At 39.7% G+C, this 24109-nt stretch overlaps 1 protein-coding gene across 3 annotated transcripts in view; it reads right to left on the bottom strand.

Moving 5' to 3' along the window:
* The window catches only part of ptena (phosphatase and tensin homolog A), a 44104-nt gene extending 20858 nt beyond the window's left edge, over positions 1-23246 (bottom strand). Inside the window, exons 1-2 of one of the 3 annotated variants that reach the window (XM_034184566.1) lie at positions 9345-9372; positions 8060-8064 (exon numbers count right to left, since the gene is read on the bottom strand). Coding sequence is in view for 2 of the 3 variants with exons in the window: in XM_034184565.1 (XP_034040456.1) it covers positions 22488-22566 (79 nt within the window). In the remaining variant the exon portion in view is untranslated. Of the gene's footprint in view, positions 1-8059; positions 8065-9344; positions 9373-22487 lie in introns of those variants that run through there. The other 2 variants (XM_034184565.1, XM_034184564.1) reach the window with 2 other exon arrangements.
* Between the last annotated feature and the right edge of the window lie 863 nt (positions 23247-24109).

Raw genomic sequence — 24109 nt, forward strand, 5'->3', positions numbered from 1 at the left:
GTCGCCAAGTGCTTGCTCACAGGGGGTCGTTTTGACCGTTGGGGTTTTTCTGTAATTATTGTATGGCTTTTGCCTTACAATATAAAGCGCCTTGGGGCAACTGTTTGTTGTGATTTGGTGCTATATAAATAAAATTGATTTGATTTGACTTTCCGGGATGCACAGTGTGTGGGTTTATATATCTTCTTGTTTATGGGCCTTTTTTAGGCACCAACCTTGAACACCTGCTTTAATACATTCAGTGTCACCCCACCCTTGTAGTATCATAAGCCTGACAGGCCACCAGGCTAAAGAACACCCTGCCTGGTGAGAATTTTTTTTTTGTTTTTGACACCACAAATGAAAAATAAAGCAGATGAAATGAAAAAGAACACCAATTATTATATGGCTACAATGCTACGTGCGCTCTGACTGGCTGATTTCCGGTACGATACTTTCCCATGTCAGACCGTTATCATGACATTCAGTACAAACAGCGTATCACTTTTGTTACAAACCAGAAAGCTAAAAACATGATTAGAAAAAACAAGTCAGAAAAAAACACAGATTGAAAGCTTACCTTGACCATCTATTAGCAAGTTCTTCATGGATTCTTCTGACTGTGAGCCCAAAACAATCAGCAGATTTCATATTTGGGCATTACCGCAAGTTTGTGTGTGTATATATATATATATATATATATATATATATATATATATATATATATATATATATATATATATATATATATATACGTGGGCTGTCAATAAAGTAACGGTCCTTTTTATTTTTTTCAAAAACTATATGGATTTCATTCATATGTTTTTACGTCAGACATGCTTGAACCCTCGTGTGCATGCGTGAGTTTTTCCACGCCTGTCGGTGACGTCATTCGCCTGTGAGCACTCCTTGTGGGAGGAGTCGTCCAGCCCCTTGTGGGAATTCCTTTGTCTGAGAAGTTGCTGAGAGACTGGCGCTTTGTTTGATCAAAGTTTTTTCTAAACCTGTGAGACACATCGAAGTGGACACGGTTCGAAAAATTAAGCTGGTTTTCAGTGAAAATTTTAACGGCTGATGAGAGATTTTGAGGTGATACTGTCGCTTTAAGGACTTCCCACTGTGCGAGACGTCGCGCAGCGCTCTCAGGCGCTGTCGTCAGCCTGTTTCAAGCTGAAAACCTCCACATTTCAGGCTCTGTTGATCCAGGACGTCGTGAGAGAACAGAGAAGTTTCAGAAGAAGTCGGTTTCAGCATTTTATCCGGATATTCCACTGTTAAAGGAGATTTTTTTTAATGAAAGACGTGCGAACGGATTGCAGCGTCGGCTCGCAGCCGCCGCGACGCTCCGCCACAGGAAAAACACCTCCGTTGGAAGCCTTAAGGACAAGTTGGAACATGTCCAGCTGTTAAACAATTTCTCATATACTCACTTCATTGAAAGCCATCAAAAGCCGCCTGGATTTTACAAATGGTTATCAACACGGAGGTGTTTTTCCTGTGCCGGCGCCGGCTGCGTCCCGACGCGCGGACCCGTCCGCACGGACCCGTCCGCACGGACCCGTCCGCACGTCTTTCATTAAAAAAAAATCTCCTTTAACAGTGGAATATCCGGATAAAATGCTGAAACCGACTTCTTCTGAAACTTCTCTGTTCTCTCACGACGTCCTGGATCAACAGAGCCTGAAATGTGGAGGTTTTCAGCTTGAAACAGGCTGACGACGGCGCCTGAGAGCGCTGCGCGACGTCTCGCACAGTGGGAAGTCCTTAAAGCGACAGTATCACCTCAAAATCTCTCATCAGCCGTTAAAATTTTCACTGAAAACCAGCTTAATTTTTCGAACCGTGTCCACTTCGATGTGTCTCACAGGTTTAGAAAAAATTTTGATCAAACAAAGCGCCAGTCTCTCAGCAACTTCTCAGACAAAGGAATTCCGATGAGGGGTTGGACGACTCCTCCCACAAGGAGTGTTCACAGGCGGATGATGTCACCGACAGGCGTGGAAAAACTCACGCATGCGCACGAGGGTTCAAGCATGTCTGACGTAAAAACATATGAATGAAATCCATATAGTTTTTGAAAAAAATAAAAAGGACCTATACTTTATTGACAGCCCTCGTATAAACAAAACAGCCATATAATAAACAAATTATTATTCATGCACGGCCCGTACTGTGAACACCTCTGTCTGACATTTTCCCGTACAGACCTTGAGCTCAGTTAATTTCAGTTACGCTCAGATTTTAATATCCATTAATTTGGAAATCAAAAATCACATAGGTACATCTGCAGAATTCTGACCTGTATTATGTGACACTGTTCATAAATGTTTTCCTGATGTGATCTAAATCTTTTTAAATTTAAACTGCAGGTGTTTATCCAAACTGGATGCACATTAGCACAGCACCACCTTAAAAAGTGAAAAAGCCGAAATGCGCAGGAGATATGGACAATTTTCTCAAAACAACAACAAAAAAGAATCAACCTCAAAAGATGAGAAGCAAGCAATGACCATGTCAGATGAAAAAGGCAGACAGTGGAGGGAGCACAGGGAAGAAGCAAGCTTGAGTGCAAGTCTTCAAAATAAAGTCAAACCCTGTCAAATGTGGCTGGGAACCAGTGGTTGAAGAATCCCAGATATGGTCTGTGGTACCAGACTACCCATGTCAAGTTTCAATTTGTTGATCTCAGTATTTAGCAGACTTTTATTAATATTTATTTATTAGTTGCAGGAAATAATGATGAAATAACACTGTTTTTACTGACCGATCTCTTTAAATCAGATTAAACACAGCAATGAATGAATCATGGCCACTGTGTTCATAATGTGGAAATCATGGCCACTGTGTTCATAATGTGGAACTTTTACAAAGTTATTTGATTACACAGCTTATTTTTGTTCAATGAAATATCTTTGCAATTGTTTATTTAAATGATATGGGGTTTTTCTGCATTTCAGCGTCTTGCATTTTCCTAGACTCAGTACACCTCCCAATTTGAATTGTGACGAGTACCACCAGGCCTAAAGAAAAAAAAAATTCTAGGGTAAACACTGACATCTGTGGAAAAATGTATTAACATTATCAACACACTTTACCGAAATGTCCATTACAAATACTCCAGGTGCAGGAAACAGATTTTATCTCAAGCAAGTCAAAGAACAACAAAGCGTTAGTAAAATCCTGCTGACATCTTCCAAATAAGCAAGAAACTCCAACATCCAAAACAAACACACACAGATACATGCACAAGTTCCAAGATCAGCACACATTAACCTTGGCATCTGGCCAATCTCAGATATGCTAAATACTGTCCATACTGGCACAGATACAGGTAACTGCATCTGACCCTAAACATGTTTAGAAATCAAACACCAAACACTACCAGTGTCGCAGACTGAAGAGTCCCCCCTAAGAATCGGTCCGTCCTGCCTTCACTGTGCATGCGTCATTTCGGAGCGTTTGCAGTATTTCAGTTTATCGCCTCGTTTCTGCTTACAACTGCTCTCCAGTCGTCATCTGTCTCAGCGAAACAAATCTGAAGCTTTTATACAACAATCATTTCCACATAAATTCAGCATTGTTTCATAATAAAAGACGGAGGAAGCGATCAGAGCGCAGCAGCCATGACAAGCTGCTCCTGCTGCGTTCACTGCATGTCGGTCATTACAAAGTGTCACCCATTATCACCTCATTTCTGCTTAAAACGGCCTCATTTATGATCAATACTGACTTTAGACTTAGCTCCTATTAGCAAGTAGTGTGGTTAGCTACCGAGAAATGCATACATCCACGTTTTGGCCATGAACACTTTTAATGCCGTTTAAACTTGGAAGCATCTATGCATAGTTCAACAACAAACAATATACATACTTGTGCACAGACAGATCCATTCATGCACTTCCACTAAACTGTGTTTCAACACCAGAAAGGTAAATCAACTGGAATGTTTCAAACTTTGCTTTGTTTTCGGAGCAGGTGACGTAATGAGGTCCCATGCAGCTCAGCACATGATGCGTTACAGACGCCAAAACAATGTTCTGATACATGGATGTTGCAAAGGTTTTGAAACAATTGGGAACAATGTATCAAGTTTGCCATCACTAATTCACAGTACCGACAAAACGTTTAGGCATCATCATCAGCCACGTTCTATCCATTATTCAATTCTGGTTTTACTTTCCTATTCCAGTCTATATTTCATAGGTGTGATTGTTAAATATATTGCAATGCTAATGTGGACAATTCCAAATTCATTCACAAAGACATAAATAGATGTTTTCCCCAACATGCCAGTTATTAACATAATTTTGATGGAACAAAAAGCATAGAACTTCAAAGTGTAGTGCCAGGACCATTTATGGCATGCATATACAGTGAGACAAATAAGTATTTGATCCACTGTCGGTTTTGCAAGTTTCCCCACCTACAAAGAATGGAGAGGTCTGTAATTTTGTATCGTAGGTACGCTTCAACTGTGAGAGACAAAATCTAAAAAAATAATAATAATAATAAAATAAAGATCAAAATCACACTGTATGATTCTGAAATAATTAAGTTGCATTTTATTGCATAAAATAAGTATTTGATTACCTACAACCAGCAATAATTCTGGCTCTCACAGACCTGTTAGTTTTTCTTTAAGAAGCCCTTCTATTCTGCACTCTTCAGCTGTATTAACTGCACCAGTTTGAACTTGTTACCTGTATAAAAGACACCTGTCCACACAATCAATCACACTCCAACCTATTGGCCAAGACCAAAGAGCTGTCTAAGGCCGGGTTCACACGGCAGGATAATTAGGCCAATATCGGACCCGATCTTTCCTTTCCCACAATCTTAAGGACGCCCCGACAATCGTGATGACGCTAAAGATCATCTTATCAGATATTCCTGCAGTGTGTTAAGAGCGCACTGTTCTGCTCGGAAGGGCGTCAGGAGCACTCCGATCGCAAATCGGGGATATTCAACATGTTGGATTTTTTTGGCCCGATATCGCAGCGTGTTGTGTCCTCCGAGCAAAACGAGCACACAGCCTGCTGAATGTGACGTGCAGCCAATCAGAAAGCGAGGTGACGGACACACGGAGCAGAAAATAAAATCAAAACAGCTGTTCTGACTTACCAGAAAGTCCAGTGGTCGCCCTGTCTCCACTCCTTTAAAGAACACCTTTTCTTTTTGTATTGTTTTTTCCCTCTGTTTTAAATAGTCCACAAAGTACTCCGTTTGTTTACTCTGAAGTCACGTTTAATCTCGAGAGATTTTGCGAGATTTCCTGTCTGAGCTGTGAATGTTCGTGCATGAAATCTGTTCATGTGTGGTGGTGTTGTCCTTAACGTGTGGCTGAACACCACAAACTGTACGACCAAACCTGTCAGATCCATGATTTTTTATCTTCACGTGTGTGGTCTCTCAGGTTTTGGAAACCTAAAGATAATTTTAAAATCCTGTCGTGTGAACCAGGCTTAAGGCAGTGATGTCCAAAGTAGTCCAAAAAGGGCCAAGAGGGTGCAGGTTTTCTTTGCAGCCACTGACTCCAGCAGGTGATTTCCCTGATTAACATCACTTTGAGCAGATGTGATGAGTTCATCAGTGAAATCACCTGCTGGAGTCAGTGGCTGCAAAGAAAACCTGCACCCTCTTGGCCCTTTCTGGAATACTTTGGACACCACTGGTCTAAGGACACCAGAGACAAAACTGTAGACCTGCACAAGGCTTGGATGTGCTAAAGGACAACAGACAAGCAGCTTGGTGAGAAGGCAACAACTGCTGACGTAATTATTAGAAACAATCTTCTTCGGTCTGGGGCTCCATGCAAGATCTCGCCTCATGGGGTAAGGATGATTCTGAGAAAGCCCAGAACTACACGGGAGGACCTGGTCAATGTCCTGAATAGAGCTGGAACCACAGTTGCAAAGATTACATTAGTAACACACAACGCCGTCATGGTTTAAAATCCTGCAGGGCACGCAAGGTCACTTCAAACAGACCAGCACATGTCCAGGCCTGTTTGAAGTTCGCCAGTGACCATTTGGATGATCCAGAAGAGGCATGGGAGAAGGTCATGTGGTCAGATGAGACCAAAATAGAGCTTATTGGTATCAACTCCACTCGCCGTGTTTGGAGGATGAGAACAATGCCAAGAACACTGTCCCATCCGTCAAGCATAGGGGTGGAAGCATAATTTTTGGGGGTGCTTTTCTGCAAATGGGATAGGATGACTGCACCATATTGCATGGAAGATAGATGGGGTCATGTACCGCAATATTTTGGCAAACAACCTCCTTCCTTCAGTGAGAGCATTGAAGATGGGTCTTGAAGATGGGTCTTCCAACATGACAATGACCCGAAACACACAGCCAGGGCAACTAAGGAGTGACTCCGTAAGAAGCATTTCAAGGTCCTGGAGTGGTCTGGCCAGTTTCCAGTCATGAACTCAATAGAAACTCTTTGGAGGGAGCTGAAACACCAAACCTGAAAGATCTGGAGAAGATCTGTATGGAGGAGTAAGAAGTACAGGAAACGTCTGACCTCTAATTGCAAGCAAAGGTTTCTCTATCAAATATTAAGGTCTGTTTTTCTATTGTATCAAATACTTATTTCATGCAATAAAATGCAATGAATTATTTAAAAATCATGCAATGTGATTTTCTATTTATTTTAGATTGTGTCTCTCATAGTTGAAGTGTACCTACGATAAAAATTACAGACCTCTCCATTCTTTGTAGGTGGGAAAACTTGCAAAATCAACAGTGGATCAAATACTTACGAGGTCTGTTAGAAAAGTATCGGACCTTTTTATTTTTGCAAAAACCTTATGGATTTGAATCACGTGTGCTTGCATGAGCAAACCTTGAACCTTCGTGTGCATGCGTGAACTTTTTCACGCCTGTCGATTGCATCATTTCCTGGTAAGCAGCCTTTGTGTGGGACGTGTGCAGCACGGTTGGCGGATTTTCATTTCAAGGAAAAAGACAGAACGACTGGAGCAGTGTCGCATCAAATTTTGCCAGAAACTGGGCGACAGCCAGGTGGAAACCATTCAGATGATTCAGACGGTTTTCGGTGACTTTTCAGTCGTGTGACTAGCCGAGAAATTGTGGAAGAGGTGGGCATGTCACAGCATGTCCTGTGAGACTTCCAACACGGAGGCGCTTTTGCTCCGCCGTCAGAAGCAGCATGAATTTCACAGCCACTCTTTTCATGGCCAAATCTTCTGTCTTCTACAGTGGAAATCTTCTACAGTGGAATGTACCGAAAAAGTGCCGATGTCCACCTCTTCCGCAATTTCTCGGACAGTCACACAACGGTCCCGCATCACCACAGCATTCACTTTGAAATGATCTGGTCATTTCAGCATGCTGATGGCCAACCGGAGCGTGGCTCGCTCTCCACCGTTGTGAGGATGTCTAAACCGGTTGTACTGCTCCTTAATCTGTGTGATGCCCACAGGATCGTCACCGAAAGCCGTCTGAATCATCTGGCTAAATTTGATGAGGCGCTGCTCTAGTCGTTCAGTCTTTTTCCTTGAAATGAAAATCCGCCGAGTGCACTGCACACGTCCCACACAAAGGCTGCTTACCAGGAAATGATGCAATCAACAGGCGTGAAAAAGTTCATGCATGTACACGAAGATTCAAGGTTTGCTCATGCAAGCACACGTGATTCAAATCCATCAGGTTTTTGCAAAAAATAAAAAGGTCCGATACTTTTCTAACAGACCTCATATTTGCCTCACTATACATGCTGGTCTTTAATCCACACACACACACACACACACACACACACACACACACACACACACACACACACACACACACACACACACACACACACACACACACACACACACACACACACACACACACACACACACACACAAAAAACATACATGGTGGTTCAGAAAACTACACCATAAAAGACATGACAATTCAAAGAACTCAAAAACAATAATGATTCTCAGTATCAATACAAATGGAACAATAGGAGTATTTAGGGCACATTAATGCATCAACTTGTTCAACCTTTACTCCCTACTTTTGGCAGTAGCTTTGGAGTGGTTTTCAAATTCTTGGCCACCTTAAAGTCCTTACAAATGCGTTTTTACTTCAAGATTAATTTCTGATTACTGTACATTTTGAAGTAAAAAAAACAAAACTTTTCTTACATTAGAAAACTATGTCTAGACAAATAGCATGAAAAGTAATGAGTACATGTAGTAATGGTAGATTCATTCATTCATTCATTCAGCAAATGTTTAATGTTTCGGATGCAGGACAAGAAATATATTTCTTAAAATATAAAGATATGAAACAGCACTGTACTGTTTTCTTTGATTACTTGATAGTTAAAAAAATTAAATAAAAATCTAAGCTATTTAAACTTGAGACTTTTCTTGTAGTTAAGGCAGTAACAATAAAAACTGTGTAGCTTCATTTGGTAAAAATAAAAATAGTTTGAACACTCAGCTCGACAGTGACTGATTTAACATCCAGCAGCTAAAAGCTAATTTAGCTGACAAACTTCAGCAAAGCACTAATGTCACATATTATTTTCATTCACTCACGGCAAATTTTTGTTTGTTGCTCAATCTTGTGACTCGCAGACAGAGTTAAAGTCATGTCTGTATGCTAACAGCGTTAGCAACTTTAGCAGCTCACCCATTAGCTCCACTTAATGCATGATTACTGGAGGAAAAATGCAGGTCATAACTTTTAATGTCCACAACAAAGTGAACCGACAGAACCACCGCACAGTCCACAAAAATATGATTTATAACCTTCCAAGGCTAAAACAAAATAATCCTTCTTCTACTTTGGAGATTATTGGCGGCTTGCAAACCTATACGGTGCATTACTGCCACCAACTGTTTGAGCGTGGAACTGAATGAATGGATTCTGATGTATGTTGTCAAAAATACCTGGAAACGCTCACCACGCGAGTAAAAACCCAGATTTCCGATAATTTCCGGAAAACTTTCATCACTGAAAATGACATATCACAATATTATCGTTTATCGTTATATAATCTGAGGTAATAGATCGTCCATCAAAATTTGTTATCGTGACAGATGAGCACACAGAGGAGGGGCACTGATCTGTGTTCATGTGTTACAACAGATGGCCTTGACCGTGAAAAGCAGGCATAGGACGATAGAACATTGCTCCTGCTCGAGTCAGGCCCACATGTGGGTGCACGGGGTGGACTCTTTGCTCTCTGACCTGCATGTATTTTTAGAGCTTGCAGTTATATAGAGAAGATCGCAGATATTCGGCTTATCTCACGTTCAAGCTCAATCAAAATGATCAGAATAAGAGATGGAAGACACAGCCTGCCTGGAAAAAGTTTCATCACTGTCCATTCCAAACCAAGTTGAAGCCACTTATCTGGATTCTCTCTGACTGATGGAAGGATATAGGGAAAACAAGGCCATCAACCACACACGCACTCACAATTTCACTTTGGACTGCTCCACCCTGTCAAGATGCTTTCCATGAGCAAACAGTGATCCATAATTCAGTGAAAGATGGTGATGGAAAATGTCACAACCAATTAAATGGTGACATACATACCATCTTAAGACTACATAGTGTCATGTTGCAATGAATAAAAGGACAATTTCGTTGGTATGCATGCCTTCAAAACTCAGATCTAACGCCTACATGTAACTGAAGTGTGCTTGTCAACAAGATGTGGGACTTCAAACTTTAACCAATAAGTAAAGGGCAACCTTTCGTTACACTTGCTGCGACAGTGCCTAAAATAGAAAATCTTTCATTTCTAATTGAATGCGAGCAGACTTGATATCAAAGAATAAATAATGTCTCTGAGAAGGAAAACCTTAAAACAAGTCTTTATGTTGAGTCTTACAACTCAACATAAAAATCAGCTGGCCTGACTCAACCTTTACAAGTACAGTAGTGTTCAGAATAATAGTAGTGCTATGTGACTATAAAGATTGATCCAGGTTTTGAGTATATTTCTTTTTGTTACATGGGAAACAAGGTACCAGTAGATTCAGTAGATTCTCACAAATCCAACAAGACCAAGCATTCATGATATGCACACTCTTAAGGCTATGAAATTGAGCTATTCGTAAAAAAAAAAAAAAAAAAAAAAAGTAGAAAAGGGGGTGTTCTGAATCTACCTTGTTTCCCATGTAACAATAAGAAATATACTCAAAACCTGGATTAATCTTTTTAGTCACATAGCACTACTATTATTCTGAACACTACTGCAGGTAGGAAGGTAGGTAGACAGAGACACAGAGACAGACAGACAGACAGACAAGAGTGATTGAGGCGCTTTTGACTGAGATATAATGCAAAATGTACACCAAATGGGCTTTTCAATATTAAATTCAAATGTCCCCAAAATCCACAATCCGGATCAGATTTGGATCAAACTTTGTCAGGCGATAGTGAGTGCCAGTCTGCACCTCACTTTCAAATATGAGAGTGACTGGGGCATATTCGATTAAGATATAATGTAAAATATAATTAAATGGGTTTTCAATGTTATATTTAAATGGCCACAAAATCTGTAATCTGGATCAAACTGTTAGTCGATACAGGATACCATCCTACATAACGCTCTCAAATATGAAAGAAATTTGATCTTTGTTGACAGAGTTGTGAATTTTTGCCCTCTGGAAACAAATCTGGGCAGCCCTGCTTTAGGATAACAAGTACCTCATCACTTTCACAACAAGTTTTCTTGAGACAAGGATGGATACATGAACATCTCCAAGTGACTGAATATGTCACAGACTTAATTTCCTTCAGTCATTAATAAATACAAACATATGGTATAGTAAATCAGTGTCAAGACAAGCAGGCAGTTCTCAAAAGTTGATTGACCATGCTGGAGGGAGACTAGTGAGGAAAGCCATCAACACACCCATGCTATGAAGGAATTCATTTCTTCTCTGCGTGAAAATGAAGAAACTCGGAAGAATGCAATTTTTCTATTTTGTCTCACCAGTTACACATCATCATGGTGGAGGTGAGCACAGAATGATTCTTAAAGGCCCGGTCACACGGCATAGGATGATTCCTGAACAAAGGGAAAAATGTAAAAAAAAAAAAAAAAAAAAAAAAAAAAAAAAAAAAAAAAAAGAAGTCACAAATCATTGAGAAAAGGTGGACGAACAAGCTTTATCACCGAACAGCCTGCAAATCAAGAGTGCAAAAGGGACGAAAGATGAACAAAATGAAACCGAAGCTAACACTGATCGCGACGCTTTAAACGAAACACACCTGGAGCCACTGCTGGAGCAGGTTGTATCTGCATCTGTGCGTTCCAGGACTCTGCACTGGGACGGAGCTCAGCTGAAAACAGAAGCGCGTGATCCTACCCACTGTGGAGATCAGTGCGCACGTCAGTGGATCCACCTGCTCTGGTTCCTCGTTCAGAACAAAAGAGGGATCACTCAATCATCAGAATCCTCACTGTCTGACGACACTGCACGCTCCGTCTTGCTCCCATTTAAAAAAAAAAAAAAAAAAAAAAAAACGCTGGTGTGCCGTGGTGGCTGCTGTATCACATTACTAGGCCATATATATTGATTTATAACAAAACTGTCAAACGTGGGAATAAATATAAGTCTAAAGATGATTGAATATATCAGAGCAGTAAACTGATCAGTGCATGTGAACGTCACACAGACTCCACATGTGCGGTTATTTCCACCAGGTGCAGCAGATCCACAACGTGAATTCTGCCTTCCAGAACAGCTCTTATATAATCATCTGAATCATCTACCTGTTCCCACATGTACAGAAGGGCTGGATTGTCATTCCTACACTCATATTGTTATATTTAATAAAAAATAAGCGCATGCAGAAGGCAGCCGTTGCTGCATTCATATCGTCGGAAATTACGCAACTTTTTTATTGTTTCAAATTCAGCAGTTGCTTGTGGCAGGAGCGTGGTTTTAAATATATTTTTTGTAAAATAATTAATAGTATCCACACAAAAGATTAATTTTGGCCTATATAATGTGCCTGAGCCCAGCAAAGCTGACCCCCCCCCCAGAAAAAAAATAAATATATACAAGCAAACAGGCTGAGTTTGTCTTGTAATTTCCGATGATACATGAACGCAGCAGCGGCAGCGCTCACAAACCGGCTTCTGCACTGTATGAAAACATTCAGCTGGCCGAACAAAGTTAAACTAAACGCTAACAGTACAAAAACTAAGCAAACGATAAAAAACAGTCAAGTAACTTTATGGACAAACTGGGGAGAGCTGACATTTGACAATTGGTATGTTTATGTATTTTGAATCAAAGAGGAATGCAAAACAGAACATTGATAGGACTAACATTTTTGGAGAAACTATGGATATTAGCAAACACTGAACAATGGATGCTAATAATTACACTCTGGACTCACACACCATTCCAGCAGGGGGTGGTAAATCATAATAGTAATGCGTGTGTGTAAGATTAAAAGCGTGTGTGCATTTTATTTAGTAAGTTCAATATAAGTACATAATATAACTGCAAATACATTAAAAAAATATATAGATGCAGAAAAAAATGTAAATACTTATTTCCATTGTGGTCTATTTAGAAATCAAATGGCAAAACAGTAATAACAAAATAATACTGACAATAATAATTGTGTACAGTGGCTTGCATAAGTATTTGGCCCCTTGGTATTTAATGCATTTAAATTTATTAATGCCATTTCAAATACAAAAAGTAAATCAGGTTTCTCAGTACAAAAATTTGGAAAATGATGTTCCTTAAAGTGTCCCTGTCACGCCATGACGTTTTTACATATTCTTGAAGAATAAAAAAAGCAGCTTTTTCCACGTCTTTGGTTTTTTTTTTACCATAAAATTACACTGAACAAGGATTTAGACATTTTGTTACAACTCTGAGAATTTGAATTTACCGCCTGAGTTGACCTACTTTTTCGCTGCAACGGATGTGACGTCATTCGAGTAGATGTGTGGCAGCGCCGCTCTGTTTACCAATACGGCAGACACGGACAGCGAAGGCATAGTGCGCGATTATAGCGAAGATTTAAGTGACATATCGATTGTTGTTGAAGAAGATGAGGACGTTTCTGATGAAGATATTAACGGTGTAAATAATGAGCGGCTCCAAACCATGTATGTTCCAACCGAATGCGACAGAAAGAGGATGAAGCTGCAGCTGTCAGCAGCGTTGTGGAAGACGACACAGAATGGTTTGTTCACTCACCACTTTCTTGTAAATGATCATTTATTCCTGGCACGGTGTGTTTGTGTATGAAAAAAATTGAGTAGCACAACGTGCTTAAATTCAGGAGTTTGCTCTAAAATCACTGAAAATAAAGTTTCTGTACATTCTGTATATATTTAATCATTTATAAGTCAGTTTCTTGTGATTGCTAATTCTTCACTTTTTATTCAAAGCAAATGATTGCAAATCTTTATCTGAAAAGCTGTAGACCCAAATGGGATGGGGGGAAAAGATTTCTAAATAAAAGAAAATTTTACTTCTATATCTGTTGTCAAATTTTATCAGGCATAATATTGTAGAAAAATGTTTATGCAAAATGGAGACTTACCTGTCTAAAATACACATACAGAACATCTGCAATCATATATTTGGAAAACACAAAAATGTCAATGTTTTTTTTTTTTCTTCAGGTGTTCATGTGAACACAGTGAGCCGATGCCACTCGTGATCGAGTCTCCTTCTCATATCAGGGTCAGCTTTGCAGGTAAGTTGTCTATGTTATCTCAATAACACCCTAACTTTCAAACAGCATTTTTTAATGTATATAAGCAATGTTTTTATTAATGTTGTTTTAACTTCTCTTTTAGGACTTTGGTGGCAACCCTTCATTTGAATGAAAATGCAGGGAGACAACAAAAGCAGACAAAGCAAGAGAGACCAAGGTTCAGAATATACTTTCCTTAGTGGAAAAGGAGGAGGATTCACAGTGAGAAAGTTAGCCACATATCCAACATGTGATATGTGGAAAATGGGAAAAAAAAAAAAAAATTGTTTTGTATATTTTTATATAGCATGATAAAATGAATAAAAAATACAATTTCACGTAAGTTTCACATTGTTTCATTCAAATGAGAAGTGCTTTACAATTTGTTAAAAAAACATTTTATTCAGTCTATGTGAGTGACTTAGCAAAAGAGGTTCTTCAGATCTGCAAAACACCAAACCCACCAATGATCCTCCTCCAATGAGCACCCAATGTGAACGGACAAAGCTGAGGCTGATGCTGCCAAGCGGACCAGGTACCACCGATGAACCCGACCCCTCACTCCAGAGGAGGAAACTGAAAGCCAGTGTAGTCAGATGATGGTGATGGAAAAGTACTCCTTATTTTGAATACAACACAAGATGGTAGTGGCAACCTTCTGTGCCTTCCCAAGTGTCCCCAGCACAACCGCACAAATTGCCAATATGCGATAAGATACGTTCTGCAACAAAAAATTGCATGGATTTATGTTCAAAACAACAGTTCATTCTTTTTGTATTTGAATATTTTTTACTTTTTTCTATAAACCATGTAAATGAAACTTTCTACTATTTCATGTGCTGACTCGTACTGTGGAGCATCATGTAGGCATAGTGTGCCACTCTGAGGACATCTGCATCTTAACACACAATCGAGAAACTAGCCAGCTGTGTGACACATTGAGGATTTTCACCACCATGTTGCATCTCCACCAAGACTGCAGAAATTTCCCTGCAACACTGAGACTTGATCACAAGTGGCATTGGCTGACTGTGTTCACATGAACACCTGGAAAGAGAAAAAAAAAAAAAACATTTTTGTGTTTTTTTTGAAAAAGTGAGGAATTAGCAATCATAAGAAACTGACTTATAAATGATTAAATATATACAGAATGTACAGAAACTTTATTTTCAGTGATTTTAGAACAAACTCCTGAATTTAAGCACGCTGTGCTACTCTAATTTTTTTCACACACAAACACACCATGCCAAGAATAAATGATCATTTATAAGAAAGTGGTGAGTGAACAAACCATTCTGTGTCGTCCTCCACAACGCTGCTGCTGTCAGCTCACAGGTGCAGATGAAGGTGCAGCTTCATCCTCTGTCGCGTTCGGTTGGAACATACATGGTTTGGAGCCGCTCATTATTTACACTGTTAATATCTTCATCAGAAACGTCATCATCTTCAAAAACAATCGATATGTCACTTAAATCTTCGCTATAATCGCGTACTATGCCTTCGCTGTCCGTGTCTGCCGTATTGGTAAACAGAGCGGCGCTGCCACACATCTACTCGAATGACGTCACATCCGTCGTGAAAAAGTAGGTCAACTCAGAGGCGGTAAATTCAAATTCTCAGATGAGTAACAAAACGTCTAAATCCTTGTTCAGTGTAATTTTATGGTAAAAAAAAAAAACAAAGACAACAAGTGAAAAAGCTTTTTTTATTCTTCAAGAATATGTAAAAACGTCATAGTGTAGCAGGGACACTTTAAACTCTAATTGAAAACAGATCTCTACAGGTGGTATAGAGGAGGATATTCTTTTAAAAAGAAAGACCTGAAAGTTAAGCTACAATTTGGCAGAATGTACATCTGAGATGCAAGCCTAGATTTGATGTTTTGGTGAAAGAAAAATCCTCCATACCACTTCATCATGAAGTTGTTTAACTGGGGATACAAAATGCAAAACTTGCACTATTCTCCAATCACAGCCAGAGAAGTCTATAACTTCTTCTGGGTTGGTCTGAGTGTCTTGGTGGCTTTCCTCACTGTTCTTCTTGTACAGTCACTCAATTTTTGAGAACGGTCTGCTCCATACAGATTTACCATAGAGTGCCATACTGTTTGTATTTCTTCATAATTTATGTAAATACATTTTAAGACATTCAGTGACTTTCAATTTTCATGTATCCATCCCCTGACTTGTCTATTATTTACAGGTATTATACCAAAGGGGCCTATTACTTATGCAACAATCATCCTGGCTTTTCTATTTTTTATTAAGATGCAGAGATTTGCTTTGAGTATGACGAAGAAAATTTTAGATTTTTTTTTTATATTGAGAAGCTTGATTTACTATTTGTATTTGAATTGGCATAAACAAATTAAAATGTGTGAAATGCCAAGGGACTGAATACTTCTGCAAGCCACTGTATATGATAACAAGAACCTAAACAAATTACAAATACATTAAGACAGTAAATTAACATTAAAAATTATGCAATTAACAGGAAACAAAAGGGTTGAGTTCTTCTATAAACTGTTGAGGTTTTGGGTTCTAAAAACATTCTGGACTCACACTCCTTTCCAAGTCATCACAGAAACTTTGCATAATTTATTACCACCCTTGAAAAAATGTCAGCTACCTATTTTATAAACACTACCCAATCTAGACCCGTGCATCCACACAGACAAGATGCTAGTAATGTTTGTATTTCTTAATGATTGATGTACTGTCAATGACAGCCCAATACATACTCACTGACTTAAGCAACCAATCATTTTGGCTTTGATATTTTTTATTTGCATCATATTTTTGGTTTATTTAAAGAGGATACATTTTTAGACATTTTAATATGGAGAACCATTAATTCTATTTTTTTTCTGAAATGGTATTACAAATTACAATATGTACAAGTCCAACGGAGGTGAATACCTTTTTTACAATTTTTACAATTATAGAAGTAAAACATTCCATGAATAAACACACAAATGGCAACAAAATAACTTAAACAGGGTTTTCTGAAAAATATTTCACACTTTTTACACCCTCCATCCCACTTCCAGGAGTTTCAGTTTAAGTTTTACTTGATTAACACTAAAAGAGTTCAGGTGTTTGTTGCATTCTGAAGCTTAGGCAAACAAATGACAGATGTTGCCCTTCTTCGTGCCATCTCAGTTACCAAACAAGCTGAAACAAATGGGCTAAGCTCAGTTCGGGTGTTTTAGTAATATATTTTTATGGACTGCGTGGTAGTTTTCATAACGTGTGGCTTATGTGTATGTATTAAAATTATGAGCAATTTCTTGACACCATGGCGTAACAGCGAAGCTAACATCACCAAGCTACAGATACCTGCCAAGAGTGCTAACAAATTAAACAACATGAAAACTGGACACAAAGAAAATACTGGAGCACAGATTTCTCAAGTGGTCCATTACTACAGCTAACTGCACAGCAAGTCATATCTCATATATATAATAACATTCTAAGGACAGGAGCAGTCAGTCCACATCAGCTAGCAGTAAGCATCTATATTGTTTCTCAAAACTCAATACACTGGACGTCCAACACTCAATATGCATCACAACAGATACTTTTATGTGCTTAGTACAGCTTATGCAAATTTTATTTAAATGTAGTCATAAATTATAGTGTATGGTGTTAGCGTATACCAAGCTTTTTAATACTTTTGTTATACTGCTTAATGTGCCTTGTATTAGTATTTTCTTTTGCACATTTTCACCTTTTCTTTGCCTTTACCCAATCCCAAACTGATATCGCAACCTACATGTTTGACAGGATTACTACTTAATCATTTTCATAGATATGGTTTCCTCCAAGGGTCGTGGGGGGCCATTCCTTCATCTTGGTTCTTTTACAACTCTGAGCTGCTGCACAACCAGCGGACTAACAGCTTGCTACATCCAGCACGCATATACAGAAAACATGGGGACGGGATTATCAGTATGTGTATCAAATATCTTATACTTGTACTTCCATACCATGATCCTGGTATAGACCCATAGGAAGCAGCTACTGCTCACCGTCTCTATGAAGCTCTACATGGCTTAAAGCTGTGAGGACAGAATATGGTGCTGTGATTGGTTGAAACCTTATTTCTCAGGAGCCATATACTTTAGCTTTTTTGGGGCAGGTTGACATGCCTGGATTTTCCACTAGCATTACTGTACTACTGTTTTGGAATCATTTAATAATTATGAATGGCAAAGATGGCTAGAGATAGGTGGATCGGATGAAAGGTAAGCTGGCATTGTTCACCTACAGTCAAGTATTCAGCTGTTTGTACATCAAACTTGCTCATTCATTTCAAACGCTGTCACTCAAACGTGAACGGCAGTAGTATAACAAATAGGTGACTGTCATGCAAACTTAGCTCCTCATGACATTTAATCAGTCTCTTTCCAACGATGGGGCATTGCAGTCTTGTTTGAACCCTGTGTGATATCTCGGGATTTGACCACTTACGGGAACAGCCGGTCCCATTGTGCAATATATACACAGCATAACTTCACGTGGAAAAATGGTGTACTATTTTGTTTTCAGCTGCATTTTTTTTTTTCGGTTCCCAGTGGAGAAGGGAAGACAAGGCGAGTGGGAGACAGTCGGTAAATGTTAGCCTACACAGCTAACCACAGTAGCTATGTTCTCTCACCTGCAAAACCGCCTTGACATGTTTGTGCTCCCGGTCATAAACAAACCGCAATACATGTCCACTTACCCACCACAGTCACTTTTTCTTTGCATTTTCACTTTGTTTGTGTGAAATTTGTTCATAAACTCAGAGAAAATGTCATGTTTTTTCCCCCGGAAGTAGAGAAATTACATCATATTTTACCACTTTAGCGCCTGCCCTCAAACGAGACTGTGGTGCCCAATTCAAATGGGTCAAAAGCCATAACAAATGCTATAGATGTTTTGTTAGCAATGGTTATGCAGTCATACCGTGTTGAGAACTCTGGGTTTTAAACATGATGAAAGTAACTGAGTACCATTACAAAGCCCCCCCTCTCCAAATTAAATAATTTATTAAATGAATTAATAATAATTTAAAAAAAATGCCTGACCACAACATTAAAAGCACAAGTACTAAACCGTTTGTTTTATATTCAATTACATCCCTAATAGGGATCATAATCCACCAAAATTCAAAGAGCACAGAGGGAAATGAACAGTATTCTTTATAGATTGCTGAGCAACTTCCCAAAACCTCACAACACAAGAGCCCATCTGAAAATACTATACCATACCACCTTCCAATAATGTAACAGATTTAATTAGGGACCAACTACAGATTTTCTATAACTTTTAATAGGCTACTGCAGCCCTTAGACAACTGGCAAAGTGATCCCAGTCAGACTCAAGAGCTCCCAGGAGAGAGCTTCAGCCCAGGGTTTGGTCTGCAGCTGGGAGGAAACTCGCACAGCACACCCGACAGAAGCTCCGGGGGGGGGGGGGGGGGGGGGACTTTTTCTTTAAAACGAACCCAAGTCCAACCCTATGTGACAAATCCAAAACTTAAAAGTGAGGAAGGGGGAGAAAAGGAGAGCGAGGACCGTGCAAGGAGGGGGAAGGTAGAACAGGAAAGGAGGAAAGCAAAAGAAAGGGGGAGGCACAAGGGAGAGAGGAGAGGGAGATTAGCATGGAAGTAATAAAGAAAAAGCAAAGAAGTGGTGGGTGAGAGGGTGAGACAGGGAGAGCAATCAGACTGCAGTGTTGATACAAGATCACTGGCAACTCTATTTTTAAGGGCAATTCCCAGAACTGTGATACTGTGTTACATAACTGCAGAGAGCCTGTAGTGTTTTTTGACACAATGCCAAAAATGATAAAGGAAAGGGCCCACGTGAAATAAGGAGTCAATTTCAAACCAAAGATGATGCCTACACATCAAGAGGCACACCAGAGTTCTGCCACAAGCTTTAGATCACATCAAAACCAAATGAGAAACATCCAATTGTTTTGTGATAATGACACTTTAGCATCTGCAGTCACACTTAAGTCACATCTGAGATTTCTGTCTCGCATCTGATAAATGTACATCTCTACTAGGGCTGCCATGATTAGTCAACTAGTCACGATTATGTCGACTATCAAATCGTCTGTGTCTAATGTAATAACAGACATTGTCGCTTATATTTTAAGCTTTGTTTTTCCTCTCAAAGCTGCCGCTGTACCTTCCGCTGCCTTTCTGTCCTTGACACACATGTGCAGTAGTGCTAATCTGTGATGTCACTGGAAAAGTTATGCCCAAACGATATCATGGCTAGCTGACAATGAAACTCAAAAGTTGGGAACATCTTAACCAAATTAAAAGAGAAAAACGTGCAATGCAAGATCTGCAAGGCAGAACTTGCCTTCCACGGCAGTACGACGACGATGCAGGAGTATCTGAGAAGGATTTCCGTTTGGAAAATCTCTTTCGCATTTTGCAGCCAGCAAGCACAGCAGCCAGCAGGGAATCTCTTTTGGAGACTTTTCAGCAGAAAACACACACACAGACAGACACGCTCCTGATCTGAGATGTCCTCAGGTTGGATCGGAATTGTCCGACCCGCGAATTACATTGGTATCGGACTCAAGATACCGATATTGGATCGGATCGGCCCCATTCCAAGTTTTAACTATTCAAAAAAAAATGCCTTTATTCATATTCGCTCACAATTTTTATCAACAGCGTGCACAGCAGATTTATCAATGCGGCTTTTGTGTAGAAGCTGCATTCCAGAGCTCAGTTTTTCACAGGGTGTGTTCACGTTGACACAACCTGTCCGCTGACTGAGGATTTTGCCAACCATCTACTCTTACGGCCCGGGAAAGCACAGAAACTTGTAACGTCAAAAATAAATAAATAAATACCCAGGAAAACAGAGCGGGTACACCCTATGTTTGAAAATCTGCATGATGGCGAAGTGCCATTGCTTAGGGAGAGCCCTGGCACTATTGATATTGTTAAAAAGTACTTTTGCATTTTTAAACAGTATATGCGATCGAATACTCGATTCAAAAATATTCAATATCTGCAGCCCTAAATGGATGCCACTGGCTTAGTAATTAAGAACTCTGCAGAAATGACACTTAAATGTGTAAAAATATGACCATATCTCCACATTTTTTACAGATTAAGCTATCAATATGTACTCGACTGGACAGACGCATTTGCTTTAGGAGAATTTTCATTGATACAATTAGTATGTCAGTAATTTCTTTTGGATTTTCCCGTTTTGCTCTGTATCACTACAGTGGATTCAGTACAGATTTGCAGGGTGATTTAACACAAGTTTTACAACACATCCCCTTACTTAAACAATTTCAAATACACAAGGAGAGTATAGCACAGGTGGCCTCAAACAACACCCTTTCTTATTGAGAGGGAACTGCACCACGCCACTGTTACTACAGCCAAAATTGTTATTCGAGCAACACACTAAACAACTATTTTGATGACAGATAATATAGCAAGCAAAAATTCAAATCACTTACTGTTTCTAGCTTCTCAATTATGAACATCTGCTGCTCTTCCCTTCTATCCCATTGAAAATTGGGTATCTATGAATTCTGCATTGTTAAATTAAATTGTTCTCTTCACATTAGTCACTTCTTTTGTGACATCACAATGAGAATTTCGTTTTGCAGATATGTGCACATAGACCCAATAAGACATGTTTGACACTAAAGATACACGTTAGAATGCTCGACAGCAAAATAAAAATTTAACAGCATTTTGATGGCAATTTTCAGATGTGCATGAGGAAGACATCAACCTGCCCTCACAAACAAATTCATCACAACTAGTGATGGACAAATGTCAATTTCAGTGTTAAAGCTATTCCATTCAGAGCAAAACTTGGTAGCATTTTCAGCTCCCACCCATATCTAACTAAAAAGACAAGAAAGAAGTCTGTCAAATCCTGGGAGAATCAGCCCAAAACACTTTGTTAGGTTCATCCTCAGTCTACAATTCAAGTGAGAAGTGCAGTACTGCTCAAGTTGGTCAGTAATGGAATGACAAACTGCACAATAGTCACCTTGCCCCTTAGATTACTCGCTCTTAATTCAGATAAAAATCTTTGCCAAATCACTATACGCCCGAGAGAAATTGACATTTTCTGGAGACAGTGCATGGTAATGACATAATGGTAACAGAAATACAAAGTGATCTTCTGAATAGAGGGATTTAATATCACATTCAGTTACAGTGTCAAGTCATTGTTCCTCAGTCTAACCTTGTAGATTCCAAATAAACTAAAAATCACATAGTTGTCAGCAAAAGCTGTCAGGCACTGACAAACTGGCAAAATTAGGCCAAGTCATGAATCTGTCATGCCATAGAACTCAAAAATCCTTCGTATTGTAACTTTTAGCCATTGCCTACATTACCGTTTTAGACCTTCTTGAATTATAGTGTATCAGTAGGAAAAAACATAGTTTTGATTATCTCCTAAGACCTGTTCAAATGTCAAACCCCAGACTAGCTTCCCTGGTATGTAACATAAATACCAGGTCATATTCGAACATCGATGTCACTCTGAACGTCGATTTACAGCTACAGCATCACAATGACATTTAAGCGTGCTCGTTTGACAGATCCCCCCTCCATCTTTCAAACATGCTAGATGACAGCAAACCTGCGCTGTCTGCCCATCTACCCAGTTAGCCCAGCAGCTGGGAAGCTAACTGCCTCATGTTAATCTTTTTTCCCCTTTTAATTTCCACTTGTGCAAATGAATGCAAATACTGAACCTTAGTCGTCGATGTGCGTTGGGGATAATAACACAGGAAAGGATACATGTTAAATCCAAGTCGAAGCCATCCTCCTGATATCTCCTTTTGTTCCTGCTGACAAATTCTTTTATATACGAAGTCATTGTAGCGGGTTACAGAAGTCTGCTAGGATGTAAATGATGAAAGCTAATTTTTCTTTTTACAGTACTGGCTGTCCGATCGTGTGTCCGCTTTGCTTGCCGCTGCCTGGATTTTTGCAGGTCCTTGCAGAGAGGAGCTAGCCTGCAGGGCTAGGATTAGAAAGGTTTCCTCTGGATCATAAAGACGGGCCCCGCTCCGCTCCCCCGTGCAGGCCAGACTGTCCCCCGATCCTTCGAGTCGTCCTGCAAAAGGTCCCGAATAAAATGCATGCAGATGTCCTCAGAGGCCAGACACGATCCTGCGACTTGCGCAATCGCGGTTGCCGTGATTGACAGCGATGTCACCGGTTCCTAAAACCAGCATCCAGTCACTCAAACGTAAGCTAACTAGCGAGCTAGCCAGCCAGCCAGCTAGCTAGCTAGCAACAACAGCTAACGCTACCTCCTTTTTCGATCCAAAAGGCTGCTAACGAATCAACATTGTCATCGACTGTTTGCTAAAAGCACATCTAGGGAAAAAAGTGACAGGCTCCACCTTAACTGTATATTGACTATACAATGGCTCTAAATGCGCCCCAATTTGGTTTGACAGCTCCGTCCCAGGGAATCATCTTCTTTTCTCGCTCCTCTCTCTCCAGCTGAACTCTCAGGCTCCCATCACGGCCTGTACCCAAGGAAAAAAAAGAAGCTAGAGCAGGCTGGGATTTTACAATAAATATCACTCCGCTTTCACCATATAGTCTCCCGGCTGAAACAAAGCAAACAGCAGCAGCGGCATATTACTTTGTGTCAGAAATTCACCTTAAACGCTGATGAAATGCTCAGTGAGTCTGTGACCGTTCTGACGTTATAAAGTGAAACGAAACGTTTATCACTTGGTTTTGGCGGAAGGATAAAGTGAGGCGCTGCGCGTGACGCTCCTTCTCTTAAAGTGATCACGTGTGCCAGTAATTAGGGAAGTTTCTAACGTAATGTCACTTTCAGCGGTTTTAAACTGTCATCTCACAGGCTGGTGCAAAAGCACCCTCCAGTGCACGCTGCAAATCCAGTGCGTGCGAAATTGATAAATTCTATGAAACACTTGCGCTTATACAAAATCTTAAATCTCTATTGTGCACATAGCATTGCTTGAACGTCGAATTAGTACTGTAACAATGTAATACTAATGATAATAACGGTATAATAAAAGACAAGAATCATAATAATAATGTTACTGTGCTTGAATCACTAGTCGGTGATCAGGTTAAAGAATTTTTGGCTCCCAATTCAATTCTGTCACAATTTCAGTCAGGTTTCCTCAAAAATGACTGTACTACAACTGCTGCCATGAAGGTAATATATGATATAACTGATGCTCTTGACAAGAAACAACGCTGTATGTCTTCGTTTAATGATTTTTTTTTTAAAGCCTTTGACACTGTCGGCCATAATATTTTAATCAGTCGTCTTTCAGCTATTGGTTTTTCCTAGCAAGCAGTTGGATGGTTTGCAAACTATCTTACATGCAGAACCCAGGCTGTTCAAGTTGAGAATCTATCATCAGAAG

This window comes from Thalassophryne amazonica, chromosome 13 (assembly GCF_902500255.1).
Source record: "Thalassophryne amazonica chromosome 13, fThaAma1.1, whole genome shotgun sequence".
In the NCBI taxonomy this organism is placed as follows: Eukaryota; Metazoa; Chordata; class Actinopteri; order Batrachoidiformes; family Batrachoididae; genus Thalassophryne; species Thalassophryne amazonica.